Genomic DNA, 17,285 nt, shown 5'->3' on the forward strand with positions numbered 1-17,285 from the left:
TTACCTGAACAATAGATAACATGTACAAAATGATTTTTTGTGATCAATAGACAAAATGCTATGAAACAACCAAAAAATATTGATGGATTGTGTATTGCAAGCAATGTAGTTGGAACAAATAACAGATGTCAATGGAAGAATAAGGACTATTCTGCTAACCCCTGATAATAAGGAAGATTTGAAATGTAATAAAATGACAGAATAAAGACCTGGTAAGTTGACAGGTGTCGAAGGCGGCTCATTGATGGAGACCTCAATGGCCTTCTTTCTGTTCTCCTCAATCTTTTGTTTGAATATCTCATTCTCTTTTATGTCATTTAGACGTTTCTGCTTCAATTCCATTGCATACCTTCAAATCAATATTAATTAATTATCACACTGTACTGTAAGACTAAAAAAATCAATTTGTGGATATTGATCTGGCAAATGTTGTATTTGCAGTTTTGGGAGTAAATAATGGTCTAATATGGACAGACATTACATATCTTTATGTCTGATAATGATAATGTCATTGTCTGAAATTGTTTTATGTTTGAGTATATTTATTTAAATTGGCTTTAACAGCTTTAGTCTGCCAGCATGAAACCATTTCATACAGTATATTGAGTGGTGAATGAAAAGTCTATCCACTATCCCGTTCATTCACACAATCCACCTATCCACTTATAGTATTACGAGTATAAATATTTAAGCATGAAAACACTTTAATGCCTTCTCTGGACAGACTATTGGCTGTGGCTCCTTCCTATACATGACAAGATGACTAGCTATTTTTTAAATGTTAAATAATATTAGATTTGAGCAAGAAAAAGTATTATTGTGTGCGCATTGCTATCTTTATTATCTGTACAAGATTAATTGTGATGAATGTGTTTTTTAGCCACTTTACCTGTCTATAAGACTGTTCTTTAGTTTCTCAGCAGCATCAATAGCCTTGTTAGGGTTCTTAGCTCCCAGCATGCTGTTGTAGTATGACTTATCCTTCAGATACTCCTTATCTTTGCTCAGATAGGCTATGACTCTCAAATATTTCATGTAATATACGTAGGAGTACTCCTCGTCACCATTTTTCCGAGCTTCTTCGGCGCTTTCAAACAATTTCTGTGCTGTCTTGCATAACCTGAACAAAGACCTCAACATATGACTCAAGTTTAGTATTTTTGCCGTAATTTATGCTATTGAAAATAATAATAACTCACAGGTTAGCTCGTTTCGTTTTCAAATCTGGAACATTGTGTAATTTGTCCAGATCTTCGATGCATTTCCCGAGGTGCAATTGTTTACGGCGTGTTTCCGTCATTCTCCGTTTTGATGCGCTTGCACTGTATGTGATACAGATTCGGTATGATTGAAGATCCTAATATCACTATTCACTACATTTGGTAAATAAATTTTATGATTATTTTGTTGAAAATTGTCAGCTTCAAACAAAAAAATAGATTTATGTGCCAAACTGTCACAAAATGTCAGTTTTAGTCTAATGTCATTTGTCAGTTGTTGAGTAGTTTTACTTTTCGCACTGTAAAGGCGAAGAAATCACACCATGCAGCCATATCTTTTTAAATTATTTTTCAGATAAGTAATATGAAATGAAAAATGATATGGATGAAATGAGGTGAAGTTGATTTATTTGACTGTAATCGATTGGGATGAAATTCAATGATGATAATGAAATGGGATGAAGTGAAGTCTCAGTAAAATGGTTTTACTTACAGTGGCATTAGTGGACTTTTTGGAAGAGCCCGAGAAATTTCGTCCAGCAGATTTTTTTCAGTTTCAGTTGTTAAAGTTCATGCTTGAGCACTTAGTGGGACAAATAAAGCAGATAAACATGATACCTTAGTTGGATAGGGCTTCTCCAGTCTATGGTATACTTTACTTCTGTGGCTTTACAATACAATAAATTCAATATCTTTAGCCTTATCTCAGAATACTTGTACCAAACCAATACTTTAATTATTTCAAAATATTAACTTTTAAGCTATTGCATAGCTTTCATCGCGGGCCTTGAGCGCGGCGAACGAATCATGAAATTCCGTAACGAAAAAAACCTTACACCCCTCACTCCGCCTACCATGTAGCTCGCGTTCAACACATTCACACGTTGCACTTGTGTAGTGTTTGTGAATAAGCGCGTGGCGTGACGTCACACTGCATGCGCATCATGAAAAGTCTGCCCATCTCTCTCTTGCGCGGTCTAGTTTATGAGTGTGAAGGGGACAGCTACGGTTTTCCTTTTATTAATGTTTAATATAGCGTGGTCTTGTTTTATTATCGTTTTAATATTAAATTATCATAGTCTAATTATAATTGCATAAGTTGATAAAAAATGCTATGCAAAAGCTTTACCGCGGCAGTTCCCGAGTGCCACACGTTTTTTTTTATTAATTATTTCATTTACAATGTACAATAGAAATTTAATTAAAAAAATAAGCTCTATTGGGTTTAAATGTTGTATGTTTTTGCTTTTTTTTACATTTATTTTATTAGAGACGGTCTTCCAGAGTGAATCATCCCGTCATGACTTATGCAAGTTTAATATTCATTCACGCGGCCTGCATGCACATAAACTCTCTTCAGATCATCCAATCCCGTTTCTGCAGGATACCCGTCGGAGTGCCGTAGTACGTAAGGAATGTCGATCTTTACAACAACTTAAATATATAACCGATACGTAAGTACTTATAGGAAGCATCAGAATGCTACTATGAAAAGCGGCGGGACACAATAACTCTCTTTTTGTGGCGTTGTTCATGCTAGGGCTAGTGTTAGTAAATTCTCTCAGGTTGAGGAATCAGGTCCACGTGTAGGTGGAATAGCTTTTTAGGCTACCAGCGAATGGGTAGGAAAAATCAGTGAATCTGAATCTGCACGCCCCACACGTGTATATTTGTATAGCTATTATTTTATATAATTTCATTAAATATATGTTTGTATAATAATTAAAAATATAATACTAGATTTGACTTCATACAGAAGACGGCTGTCCGAATTGTCGATAACCCCACTCTCACGAATTGTTTGGGACCTCTAGGTCTGCGAGGGACCTCAGATTTCTTCGTGTTTTGTACCGTATGTTACATGTGAAGTGCTCTGAGGAATTGTTGGAGATGTTAGCATCATCTCGTTTTTACCACCGCCCGTCACCCGAGCAGAGTTCACCCATACTACCACTGTCTTCATCCACAGTGCGATTCCAGAGATATTTTTGCCATGTACCATCCGGCTTTGGAATGGGTTTCCTTCTATAGGGCTTGCAGAGAACACTTAACGGTAGCCAGGGGCTTCGCTCTGCTTCTGGGATTGTTGACCTCTATGAGCAACGGTAACCACTTATTATCAGGTCGGCCGTACGCTCGTCTGCTAAAACGGCAATATACAAAAAAAAAGTTATGTTCTTAAAAAGATACAATATTAATTTACGTTTTGGCCGGAGTTCTCGTAACAACTAAATCGAAAGACCCGCAAGCTCGTTTCCGTCAATCTTAATGTTTACTTCCATTTTAAAATCCTGAAGTACTACGCTCCAGAATTGATATCGGGTCGATATCTTTATTCAGATTTAGTATTGTTATACATAATTGTATCCTTGTGCTTCTAGTTTCATTTATTTTCATTCCACAGATGATCCGGCTCTATCACAGGAACTAAGTTACCGTTGATCGTGAGCACCAACATTGCCTCAGGAATTCCGGCGCCGATGCCTATCATATTTTTTCCAGTAGGTTATAGTTAGGTTATAGATAATAAATATAATGTATAGGTATTTAATAAAAGAGCTAAAACATTAATATATATAAGTTGCTTATTCTATTTCTACACTATATTCATGAAACTGCTAGGATCATTTTATTTAAATTGCAGCACTATAAACGAACGTAAAATTTCCCTTCCTGGCTGAGCCTTAGCTCGCCCATCCGCCCTGATAAAATTAGAAAGGCCTCCAGGCCACCAGTAATCTCTCAAACATAAAAAAAGACGCAAAATTAATAACAAAGTCTATCAATGTATGATTAAAATAATTATATTTAGAGCCAATCCTCATGCCCGGCACTTATGTAAATATTATTGATAAATACTATTAGCTTGTAGAATAATTCATGACTTAAAAAGTAGTTTCATGATTATAATAAGAAAAATTGTTCACTTCCGCTCTGTAAAAAATTGCAGGGTGACCGCACATTATACTGGAGTTACAAACGATTATAATTTGAAGGCAGAACCAGGACGATGTAGTAGGTATTACAAGGAACTGTAACTACAGTGTTTGGATTTTTCGGTGAAAGCAAAAATTATGAAGTTAAATTCTATATAAGTTGAAAGCTAAAAACAAGGATATTCCTTACACGCTTCATTCAGTGTCTTTAGGAAGCTGTGTATTCTTTATGATCCTGAGCGATCAATTACAGGATTCAAGGGGAAGTAGGCGAAGTAGGTAGCGATTGATCGATATGAAGTTTTATAGTCTTTGTCATTTTGACTGTTTTAAATAGTCTTGTCATTTTGACACTTGTTATTTTGAAAGAATTAATTTACAATCACTCTGAAATTTTGTCATTTGTATTTAAACCTTATGTTGAAGGAATAAAGTGTTTTTCAAAATATATTTTTTGTAAGCCTAAGAGTTGGTGTAGGAAATTGTAAACAGCGCAGAATCGTGAAATTTTCACCCATGCGCATTGGAAACATCCGATTTTCCAGGTCGATTGCGGTTTTCCGTTTAGTTTTTCAGCTGATCACGCATTCTACGGGCGCACTGCAGACCATCCGTGGGTCATGTGCGAAACTGTAACAGCGTAGTTAATTCGCTGTATTCGCGTCGTGTAGTTTGATTAGCTAGTGCCAGTGAAGATGTTCTCAGGTCTCACAAACCAGGTCAGCTCATGGATGGGAGCCGCTAAGGGCGAGCCGCAAGATGAAGAAGTACCCACCCCTACCAAAGACGCAACAGCAGAGGCCGCAGCCGACGTCGAAAGACAAAGGTAAGTTTTTGCTTTGTTTACGTGCCATTTGTCCTCGTTCAGTAAGTAATTTTTTTATTAATTAATTATTTAAATTTATGGGTGGGGTTGGGTTTTGTAGTTTAATATATTTGCATATTTGTACTTAATACAACTTTAATATTTTAAAGTAGCGTTAGATTATGTTTCTTTGTGTGTTCCAAATACTAACACTAAACTCCTGCAGCATAGAAAAGGTTTAATTTTTAATGACAAAAGACTTAAATATTTTCTTGTGCAGTCCAACTAAAGGTGGCAGCAAGCTGGACATCATCACCAACGTGAAGTCACAGATGACCGGTTGGCTTGGTTCTGGCATCCCTATACCCGGGTTGAGAAAAAATGAACCTGCTGCTGCTGAATCTGCGGAGCCAGCTCCCGAACCAGAGCCTGAATTGAAGACAGACATCAAGGACGACGATGATAACTCCAGGTATAATAGGTACGAGGGGCTGGCAGATGCAATGAGATGGCGTTTCTTTGCTTCTTTTCCATTTTTATAGAGTGGTTGTGTAATATCAGTTTTGGTGCAAAAAATTTCTGAAAGCACCCAATTTTAGCCATTATGTAACATCGCATTAAAGAAAACATATTGTTTTATTTCTTAGAAATGATTCTATCATGTGTGAATTTTGTCAAAGAATACTAATATTCTTTTTTTTTTTATCTTGCAAACAGTTATTGTTACATAAGTGCTAAATTTTATTGCTTTGATGAACAGTATGCTTAGAAGATATCATTTAGGAAACATTTTCTGACTGCAAATAAAATATCACAAATGTTTGATCATTTTGATTAACATTGAACAATTTAAAAAAATCATTAACATTTTATATTTCGTTTCCTAAGATTAAATACTTGTACTCATTAAATCTGCTGGTAACCCCATTTATTATTTTTGTGTATTTTATCTGGTCAAATTCATGATAGCACAGTATAACATTAGTATTAAGCATAGTTACAGATAAACTAAACATATGTCATTAATACTAAAACTGGTTTTCTTTGCTCCTTTATTTATTTATTGCTTAGATGGTTTAGCGAGCTCACAGGCTTCCTGATGTTAAGTTGTTACTGGAGCCCATAGACATCTACAACGTAAATGGCGCAACCTACCTTGAAATATGAGTTCTAAGTTCAGTATAGTCACAACGGCTGCCCCATCCTTCAAACCGAAAAGCATTACTGTTTCACGGAAGAAATAGGCAGGGTGGTGGTACCTACCCGCGCGGACTCACAAGAGCTCCTACCACCAGTAAAAAGGTCAGTCTGTTCTATTCGTTCTTACTCCAGGTTTGGGGATACAGCCAGCACCTTTTGAGGTCGTCGTGGCCTAAAGAATAAGACGTCTGGTGCATTCGTGTTGAGCGATGCGACGGTGTTCGAATCCCGCAGGCGGTGACCAATTTTTCTAATGAAATACGTACTCAGCAAATGTTCACGATTGACTTCCGCGGTTAAGAAGTAACATCGTGTAATAAAAATCAAACCCGCAAAATTATAATTTGCGTATTTACTGGTGGTAGGACCTCTTGTGAGTCCGCAGGGGTAGGTACTACCGCCCTGCCTATTTCTGTCGTGAAGCAGTAATACGTTTCGGTTTGAAGGGTGGGGCAGCTGTTGTAATTACATTGAGACCTTAGAACTTATGTCTCAAGGTGGGTGGCGCATTTACGTTGTAGATGTCTATCCCGCATGAACCAGTCTCATCTTGCATAATATCTGTATTCGCGAAAACTGTATAATTAATAACATTAATCGTTAATCGCCGTTAATCATTAACTTCTGTTGTGAATTTGGCCTGATCGTAATTTTTTTGTAGATAATATTTATTAGTTTTATTCGATGTGTTGTCGATAAGACAAATTATGTTTGATAATATTTAATAATGTTTGAACTACTGCGGACGTAATCACGGTACTCACCGTAAGACATGAGCTTGAAGTCAGTTGAGTTGTTTAATGCGTGGCATGAATATGCAGAGTGGTGATGCCGAGCTCACGACGTTTCCTGTTTAAGTGATGTTAAGTTAGGCCAAGAGAACTGGCCTAACTTAGAGTGTAAGAGTGCAAGGCAGTCGTTTAGTGGGTATGGCCCTAAAATTCCTTGGGCCCGCGGTCTGCTCCCAACGCCTTGCAGATAGTTAAGTCTTACATATCCCGCATGCCTCCTAGGCGTGCCTCGTAGGAGGATCGAAAAACAAAAAGGCCAAGAGAACTGGCACTTTTGGCAGAAAGTCTCATAGCTTTAGTTGGTAATAAAGACTCCCGTCTTTTCCTCGTCCCGCAGTGAGATTCGAGTATAATAGTCGATGATCTTTGTTCCGACAGTGCCACTGGCGGCGCGGACAGCCGACCAGCTTCCACCGGGGGCACCCCTACTGAAGAGCAGCCGGCAGGTGTTGGCAACGGTAAGGGTAAAATTTGAACCTCATTAGTGTAGATTTAGCTAATATCGCCTTTTCGCATTAAAAGTGTACAATTTACAAAAATATTCGAAATTGAGTTAATACGCGTAAACATTTGGTATCACCAGTATTTTTCTCATAAATACTGTCAAAAGAGCATAGTTTAGTTTTAGTTTTTATTTATTAGTTTACCTATGCTTTGACTTCTCCTTACATCGTATTCCTCATTGCTGAGGGTCGTGACCACCCTTTTGTATCACCTTCGCACGCACGATTTTTCTCCATCCATTCTTGTCTCTGGCGGTGTGGAGGGCGTTGTTGACTACTATTAACAAAATTAATACATAATTTTATCTTACTTTAAAAGACAGATAATGTAAATAGTAAAAAATTATAAATAAATATTGCAAAGATGATTAATATTAAAAATATCACAATACGTTGAACCTTTAGAACACTCTCCTGTAAAATTAGTAAGTTTTGAGATTATACAGTTTTAATGCGAGAAGACGATATGTTGGTTCTAGTTTTGTTGGCTTGTCAAAAATGTATATCTGAAAATAATCACACTTGAAAGTTCAATTGAAATATGCTTCCCACGTTATAGAACCCACGTTTCTTTAAAGATAATATCATAGCTAATATCATACCTATTATGTGTTATAAGAGATTGCTGTACATGCCTGTAACTGGCTTACATACCAGTACCTAATTGTATACATGTTAATTTTAAGCTTGAATGTTTTGTGTGTATTGCTGTTGGTGTGTCTAAATAAATAAATACCTATTTTCAGTAATTATTAGCAATAAAAAAATCATCATCTAAACATTAGGCCGCTACCGGACATAGTTCAAGGCTTTTCTAGTTCACTTTTTGCTGTACTAGAGAACTAAGAATTAAGGCGTTTTTGCTTCATACTAAAAATCCCCGTTTTCTTCTTCCTTCCTTTTAGTATCCAAGTATACGTTATCTGATCTATTTATGGGAAAAGGAAGATTGAGGATTTTAATTAGGGGCGTATTTTTTTTATTTTTTGTTTGCACATTTACAGGTCAACAGAGTAAAAAACAGTTATTCACAGTAGACGCTCTAGAAGTGCCCGATATGCAGGAGTGTATGTACATTGTTATTTTTGTTTATTTTATTTTTTAAGTTTGTTTTTTTTTGCATACAAATTTTCCTAAGATACGCAAAATAGTAAAATCCGGTCACATTGTAGGGACGGGCCTGTCATCCCTAGAAGAAGTTTCGAGAATGGGAAAAAGAAAGAAAAAGTGTTTCTGAAGTAATGATTGAGCAGCATATTGTCACGGTTATCACTAGATTTGAAACTTTTTGTTCATCGACAATGTGGGCTTACTTTATTGCCTCATTGGTCCCGTTAATGACTCTTTCTACTGCATTCGAGTCTGTGCGTTGTGGAAGATAATGACTTGAACAGTATGTGTGTTACCCATATTAAACAAAGAAATCATGTAACATACGTCTTTGTATCTGTAATTACTTGCTAAATTACTTTTTTGTAACATATTATCACCTAATATTCATTATCCCCGAAAAATCTAAGCAATATGACTACTCGTATAAACATTTTGTTGTTAGTCACTATTTTGGTGTTCAATCTATATATATAAAAATGAATTGCTGTTCGTTAGTCTCGCTAAAACTCGAGAACAGCTGGACTGATTTGGCTAATTTTGGTCTTGAATTATTCGTGGAAGTCCGAAGAAGGTTTAAAAGGTGAATAAATTTGAAAATGCTCGGAATTATATAAAAACAAACAATTTTGTTTTCCCTTTGATGTGTCCCCCGTCGGACGGATTCCTTTTGTTTGTTTTAAGTTTATTTTACAACAAAACAAAAGTTTAGGTTTTTTATTTATCGATTGAGGCACTGCGAAGTCTGCCGGGTCAGCTAGTACCAAATAAAACACTACGGGCTCTCATGAAACTGGTCATAATTACTCCGTCCGTACTCACTTCAAAATAGCACCCAAGGTAAAGAGAGTACTTCTTCACCAGTGACAACAAAAGCGGTCGCCGGCGCCAAGTCCCTGGGCAACTTCCTGTACTCCGCCGTGAACAAAGCCGGAGCCAAGGTCAGCGAGGCCAGCGCCAAGATCAAGAAGACGGTGGAAGAGAACGTGAGTACTAGATTAGGTTTTCCAGGTCTGGTCGGGGAATCTACTACAGTTGTGATTTCATGACATTTAAATTTATGGGGGTCATGTCGAAAGAAAATATTTTGCAAAAATCGAGATCTTTTGTTTATAAAGTCTAGTATCATGAAAATTTCGATTTAATTCTTAACGAATAGAGACTAGTTAGGGATTATCCACATGAAACACTTATTTTAATCGAACTGAGTGCTGATTAGCAAATGAACCTTTAGCTGATTGTGGATGGGAGATTTAAGAGGTTTGAAGTCGTCTAGGCCTAACGAATAAGACGCCTGATGCATTCGTATCTAGCGATGCGACTATGCCAATGTTCGAATCCCGCAGGCGGGTACCTATTTTTCTAATGAAATATGCACTTAGCAAATGTTCGGACGACTTCCACGGTGAAGCAATAACATCGTGCACTGAAAATCAAATTTGCATGATTATAATTTGCGTAATTACTAGTGGTAGGGCATTGTAGGTACCACCGCTCTGCCTATTTCTGCCGTGAAGCAGTAATGCGTTTCGGCATGAAGGGCGTTACATTCGTAATAAAATACATTTGAAACCTGGATCCCGTCTTTCAATGACTACTGTAAACACTCACTAACAAGAGAATCATCAGCTTCTCCACTCATAGAAGAACAAGGAACAAACAACATCTGCGCCCTTACTTGAATATTTACAATCTTAGTATTAACATTTATCGCTATGGATATTGACACCGGTCACCGTTCTCGTCGAACCCGTCGCTTGCGACGAAGGGCTCCACGAGTAAATTAACTCTCAGACACAGCCCACTGAGTTTCTCGCCGGATCTTCTCAGTGGGTCGCGATTCCGATCCGGTGGTAGATTCTGCGAAGCACGACTCTTGCTAGGGTTCGTGTTACCATCGTTGTCAGGTTTGAGCCCCGTGAGCTCACCTACTAGTTACGGTTACGCTGGAATAGCCGCTCCAGGCTACCAGCTTAGGTAAGAAAAAAATAATAATTGGATATTGACATATCTAAGACGGTAACGTGATGAGCCTTAGTCTCACAGCCTCAACGTTCCCAGCTTACTCTTAACTCCAAAGTCGTGACAGAGAATGGAACAACTGGATTATAATTGCGACTAAATTCACTGTATAAACAAACAGCCGTTTTGATGTTACGGGAATTATGCGCCATTCTCTCTATTGGGTTATGATTGGTGTACGATTTATATATCTTGGTAAATAGATTTTCTAAATTCAAATATATAATCGAAGGTGTGAACGAAGTTGATAGAATGATAACGAATGAATAAATTATACTTAAAGGGTTTCTCGATATCATATAATATAATAGTGGTCGTGAACGCTTTGTTACAATTGGCTTTGGGTCATTTGGAATTTGGTTTTGGTTTGAAGAAAACAAATATTTAGATTGGATAGGTCTTTTGGTGGCTGTTGAAATTCACCTATATTCCGTAGTATTCCAGCTATTGTAACTAGACTTTAGAGTTTATATCTCAAGGTGGGTGGCGCCTTTACGTTGTAGATGTCTATGTGCTCCAATAACCACTTAACACTAGGTGGGCTGTGAGCTCGTCCATCCATCTAAGCAATAGAAAAAAAACCTAACGTTATGAGTATATCCACAATAATTTTTTGCGTCCTACGATAATTATTCTAAAACAAAATTTAAATAAATATATAGATCCTTTGTGTGTTCTGTACCTTCTTTCTTTTTTATTCAATTGAAAAATTGTTGTGGGTACGTAAAATAAATGTTTTGGTCAAATAGGTATGAAAATCTTGCGTTCGGGTTTAGGATCTCCTTTCCATACTTGTGATGTGATGGAGTATGGTCACTACAAAATGTTCTACGGCAGCAAACAAAATCTAAAGTCTACAAATAGTAACAAAAAGCCTTTTAATGTAGATATATCTGGCACAACCAATTCTATTAAGGCATTCACAAGCGACCCGGTCATTGGGAGAGCTAATGGCTCAGGCTATGTTTGGCCATTACATTTTACGACCACGGCCGCTTTGACCCTGGGCTAAGTGACTGTGTGCTTTGGAGCGGAGTTTGTTTGCCGTCTCCGGGTCTCGTTGCCGGGTCGAGAAACGGTTGGTCAATAGAAAATGCGTATTTTTGGGTTTAAGGAGGTAGTGAGGTTTATCTGTATAGTCCATATGTTATGTACGGACGTTTATCTAAATGATTTCATAGAATTGTAGGGTGTTGCCATTGATACTTTTTCTATTCGATTCATTACAATTTCTAAAAAAGACCTCAAAAATTAAATAATTCTTTGAAATGAGCCTCAATTTTATTGAACACAAAGATTAACAATTTACAATTTTGCACAATATTGTATATACTGCATTATATTGTTATTACTATATTTTGTTTCGAAATAAAAGCATGAAAATGCTTCTATAAGTTCTATAAGTGTCATAAATATGATGCTTCATTAAGTTAAGATATAATAGTCATTAAAAGCGCGTTGGAACTTCGCTTGTAGTAAGTTTTATACGATATCTCAAATTCTTAAATAGGTTATCTGGATTTTCAGTTTAAAATGTTGATTAATTTGGTTACTACGTAGAACTTGATTAATCTGACTGTGCTCACCAATGAATCAATATCGAACTAAACGCTAAAAGAAATGAATGTTACCGATTAAATCAAATGTAGGCATAAATTACCGATCGGTAAGCTTATCTTTTGCTGATACCGCGCTGACCCTCAATCGAGTCTGAGTCGAATAATGAGATATTCCTCTGTGTTTCCCTTACAAATTATATATCAAAAAGGAACTGGCCAAGTAACTGAATAGATGTGGGTAGTTTCAAATACTTCTCTCCGGAAATCGATTGAGAAGATCTTTTTCTTTAGCGGTTGATTTTAATTACAGACAAATTAAAGAAACTACTTGCATATTTGACGTTACATAAATATATTATTAAGAGTACATGGAATTCATTCATTACGAATATCGTAGCTCAACACATCTGTATCTATATACTAATACTCGTATATAAATTCTACAGTGGTTTTTACGGATGTTCCGTTATAACTACTGAACCGTGCATCCGATTGACTTGAACCTTGGTATCCATGTAGAAAATACATGTACTTAATGGATAGGCTAATATTTATATGAGTACTAGCTGACCCGGCAAACGTTGTTTTGCCATATATGCGCCATCTATTGATTACTTACTCAACCCAGTCGAAAGATATCGACATCTGTTAGAATCATTTGGAGTTAACAGATAATTGTGACTGTCAAATAATAACAGACAAATAATTAGCAATAAATTAAAATTGCGACTATAATTTGAGATTTAAACTATCCTATCTCTCAAGTTGGATCGAACTGCACATGGTGTGCGAATTTTATTATAATCGGTTAAGTGGTTTAGGAGTCCATTGAGGACAAACATTGTGACACGAGATTTATATATATTAAGATTGGACTCCCTAATAATAATGACAATAAATAATAATTTTAATTTTAAATGCCCAGCGAAGCGGGCGAGTGCGGCTAGTAATTGATATTTTCAGTTTTATTTAAGTGTTTATACGCTACATGGAGTGCTGACGGCACATACACTTGGAACTTAATTTTATTTGGTTAATACTTTATATCAGAAGCACGCTTATTAGCGTTTGAACATGGTATTAAATAAATTAAAAAAAGTAAACTTAAATGTAGGATTGGTAAGAACGGATCGTATGAAAAGAGTGTAGAACGGAGCGTTGAGATGTGAGTGAGAGAAAACGGAAAGAAAGAGAAAAGAGAATGACAGACAGAATGACAGAGAATTGGAAGATGGCGACGACGGTTGAAAAATGCGCAAGACGTAATAAAAGTGTTAATTATTAATTATTATTATAATAGAAGATTTTGGAACAGTGGAAATTTTATTTTATGCGCAGCGATCCCTATTCTACATAATATATAACAAAAAGCATATAAATATGTGAACCTTTATACGTATATGACTGGCGAGAAATTTCTATTAAGATTGACGATACAGTTTCGGGATGGCTTGAAAGCAGACTGGCTGTGTGCCAACTTCCAAGAATTAGGGCGTCGCAACCCGTGACGTCAGCGCTTGGATACGGTGCCTCCTTTGTGCTCCGATGGAACCGCCTTCCGTATGTGACGTTTGTAGCACAACATGCTCTGATGCAAACTTGTAGTTATTTCTAACTGTTTTGCCACGAATAAATTTAGTTTCAATAAAAAAATCACTTTCGTTGCTTTAAATGGGTTGATTAACTCCGAGTTTCCGTGTAATAGTTACCTAAGAAAAATGGATGGATTGCGTGAAAGACGATATGTGTAAGAGGGGAATGAGCGAAGAAGTGGTATATGATAGAGGAGTATGGAAAGAGAAAACATGTTGCGCCGACCCCAGGTGACTGGGAGAAGAGTAGGAGAATGATGATGAGTTAATGAAAATCAAAGATGTCACGATGACCTCATATGATGGCGTTATGCTGAAGTCTCAATTACAAAAACTGTACCCTGTTTAAATGCTATTTTTATTTAAATTCTTGAGCATTTGTTACGTAGTGAGTAGATATTTCGGTACAGTGACTCGCAGAAGTATAAATCATTTTGGTCATACATTTTAGTGAATGTACTGTATGTCCTAATTCTATTTACTTCATTTTATTATTTACATTATAACACTAGATGAGCTTGACTACTCATCTGCACTAATAAACAGTCTTGTTCGTTGTTTGCTTCCTTAATCTTTTTCTTTTCTTGTAAATATATTTGCACAAGTATCGGTAATCATAAAGAAATTGTATTCACATCACATAAACTGACTTGCCCAGACATTTCCAGACCTACGAAGTTATCGAACTTCCTCGCTGCCATAATAAATCCAATCTATCTACTCCCGAAGGCCATTCGTCCTTAATGGAACCTCTAATAGAATTGGAGCGCGCTCCCACTTAGACTTTTACCTTTATACGACGTTCGAGCATTGGAAATCTAATTATTCCATGGGACTTCGTTTCTATCCGATTTCCATTTTTCATTGGCTTTTTCTATTTTATTGCTTGTGAAAGTTTGGACGAAGTAGATCTTAGTCAAACGAAACAACATTTAGTCAGTATTGCGATTTCTATGCATTTGTATATACCGTTATCCAGCAATATATGATGCGGTCATAACCCACCCTTCAAACCGAAACGCATTACTGCTTCACGGCAGAAATAGGCAGGGTGGTGGTACCCACCCGCGCGGACTCACAAGAGGTCCTACCACCAGTAATTAAGCAAATTATAATTTTGTGGGTTTAATTTTTATTACACGATGTTATTCCTTCACCGTGGAGATCAATCGTGAACATTTGTTGAGTACGTATTTCATTAGAAAAGTTGGTACCCGTCTGAGATTCGAACACCGGTGCATCGCTCAACACGAATGCACCGGACTTCTTATCCGTTAGCCCACGACGACTCACTCTTTAAGCCAAGGCAAACCTTATTCGTCATGCTATGGAGCTGCAGGACCATTGAACGTTCACCTTTGTTATAAATTTCGTGCAAAACTGAACTGTAAGACGTGTACTTGTTTAATCTATACTAATATTATAAAGCTTAAGAGCTTGTTTGTTTGAACGCGCTAATCTCAGGTACTACTGGTCCGATTTGAAAAATTCTTTCCTTGTCAGATAGCTCATTTATTGGGGAAGGCTTTATATAGGCTAACATCACGCTAAGACCAATGCAAGCGGAGCACCAATAAAGAATGTTTCAAAATCGGGGTATTTTTCCCTTTTGAGAGGTTAAAGTTACGCTAAAATAATGTGTGACAAAATTGTTCCCCTTTAAAAGTTTTAAAAAATAGCTCCTTAACATTCTCTATTATTCAAAAATATTTTCACTTTCTACCTACATGAAGAGGTGGGTAAAATTTAGCGTTAGGCCAAAGTAACTATTCCACGCGGACGAAGTCGTCAAAAGCTAGTATATGTGTATACAGAACTGCATCTCGAATTCTAATTAAAATGCTATAACATGTGAATGGTTATCCAATATACGGTTTCGTTAATACTCGTATTGGGTGTGAACTAGGCACTGACCTAGTTCCGAATCAAATCCGGTGGTATTGGAAAACTCGTAGCGTCCATCGATGTATGCCATGTTTATTTCGGTTGAGGGTACTTTAAAAGTGAGGGACTTAATCGGAAAACTCGATTTACGGGGTTTTTATACGTACTTTATTGTTTATGAAGCCGAATTCGGATTGGGACCACAGTCTTGGAATAAACTGATTGAACAACAGTTCATACCAGTTTATAAGATCGCTGTCAAAATGTGTTGATTTATTAATTTTATACACAACTAGCCGTACCCGTCCGCTTCGCTGGGCATTTAAAATTAACATTATTATTTCTCACCCCCACAAATATTCTCATCATTAACGCCCCCGCAACTGGTGTAGGGTATCCAACACTCATATAAATATTAGCCTATCCATTAAGTACATGTATTTTCTACATGGATACCAAGTTTCAAGTCAATCGGATGCACGGTTCAGTAGTTATAACGAAACATCCGTAAAAACCACTCTAGATTTATACATTAGTATAGATATAAAAAGACACACAATTGTAAAAAGTAGTATATATATTTGAATTAATCAATGAATCGTTCATATTTGTTACAGTAATGTATCCCATTTTTATGTGAGAAATTCGAAGTGTTTGCCAATATTAAATTGGCAAAACCCTGTCGAAATTATTCAAGGACGTGCCAAAATACTCCCATATCACAATATCCTTGCTTTCGTCTAGACTTATCGGCGGCACGGGTTCGAAAAATATCCTTTTTTTTATTACGAGTTGAACGACCCCTCTTGTAATATTTTAAAGATGGCGTATCTTAAAATATTATTACTTGTCTAGGCTACGTCTAATTATAGTAGTTATTCCTTGATAAATTCCATGATACCCTCATGTATACTAAACAAAGTTTGGCAGTAAAGCATTTGCGGTTCTTTCTCACTTTTATTATATAGTACAGGTACACTAGCAGCGGCTTGGCTCTACCCCTGGCATTGCTGAAGTCCATGGGCTACGGTAACCACTCACCATCAGGTGGGCCGTATGCTCGTCTGTCTACAAGGGCAATAAAAAAAAAACTGGGTACCAACCATCCTATCTATACTCTACAATCTTATTGATTCAAAATATATATTTTTTTCATTTCGTTTAAGCTCATTGAAACTGACATTTTCTACTTGACTCGTATTGAGTTCAAGAGATCAATATCAAATATGGCTGCCAACAGACCAGACGCTGTCAGCTAAAAAGCAAGACGACGAAAAATCCATTAAAATTCCTAATCTAACAGTGTGCGAGACGTAAAGTGGCCTCTTGCTAGTCGAGTGCCTATTGGCCTTTAGGAATGGATGGTACTTAGCCAGCGTAGTGAAATATACGCTTATATTACTAAGTAGTTTTTAGGCATGTTGTGGTCTAAAAAAGAAATATTTTTCTGCTGGATGTTACTGAAGTTGGGTAGCAAGATTATTTATATAGATAACCGTGTACAGAGTAGGTACCTGAAATGGAGACCATTTCTTTTGAGATAATGAAACCCGGTAGATCGATCGGTATTTGGCTAGCTGCGCTAAATGATTAAAACCTTACTAATTTCATTTTACCCACATAAATGAAGTTGCACGCGGCATTTACGTTGTTGGTGTCTACG

The 17,285-nt window shown here is 36.8% G+C and overlaps 2 protein-coding genes across 29 annotated transcripts in view; one reads left to right on the forward strand and one right to left on the reverse strand.

Moving 5' to 3' along the window:
* Positions 1 to 2,966, reverse strand: part of LOC101736709 (ubiquitin carboxyl-terminal hydrolase 8) — a 30,029-nt gene extending 27,063 nt beyond the window's left edge. For 3 of the 4 annotated variants that reach the window (XM_062669478.1, XM_062669477.1, XM_038012139.2), the window contains exons 1-3: positions 1,200 to 2,966; positions 890 to 1,132; positions 210 to 349 (exon numbers count right to left, since the gene is read on the reverse strand). In XM_062669478.1, the coding sequence (XP_062525462.1) occupies positions 210 to 349; positions 890 to 1,132; positions 1,200 to 1,300 (484 nt within the window). In that variant the 5' untranslated portion in view covers positions 1,301 to 2,966. The remainder of the gene's footprint in view (positions 1 to 209; positions 350 to 889; positions 1,133 to 1,199) is intronic. The other variant, XM_038012140.2, reaches the window with a different exon arrangement.
* A 663-nt stretch (positions 2,967 to 3,629) lies between these two features.
* The window catches only part of LOC119628738 (synapse-associated protein of 47 kDa), a 73,042-nt gene continuing 59,386 nt past the window's right edge, over positions 3,630 to 17,285 (forward strand). For 7 of the 25 annotated variants that reach the window (XR_009973566.1, XM_062669494.1, XM_062669496.1 and 4 more), the window contains exons 1-5: positions 4,177 to 4,982; positions 5,242 to 5,433; positions 7,331 to 7,410; positions 8,460 to 8,522; positions 9,430 to 9,551. Coding sequence is in view for 22 of the 25 variants with exons in the window: in XM_062669494.1 (XP_062525478.1) it covers positions 4,852 to 4,982; positions 5,242 to 5,433; positions 7,331 to 7,410; positions 8,460 to 8,522; positions 9,430 to 9,551 (588 nt within the window). In the remaining 3 variants the exon portion in view is untranslated. Of the gene's footprint in view, positions 3,722 to 4,170; positions 4,983 to 5,241; positions 5,443 to 7,330; positions 7,411 to 8,459; positions 8,523 to 9,429; positions 10,144 to 17,285 lie in introns of those variants that run through there. The other 18 variants (XR_009973567.1, XM_062669504.1, XM_062669502.1 and 15 more) reach the window with 5 other exon arrangements.

Source organism: Bombyx mori, chromosome 7 (assembly GCF_030269925.1).
Source record: "Bombyx mori chromosome 7, ASM3026992v2".
Lineage (NCBI taxonomy): Eukaryota > Metazoa > Arthropoda > Insecta > Lepidoptera > Bombycidae > Bombyx > Bombyx mori.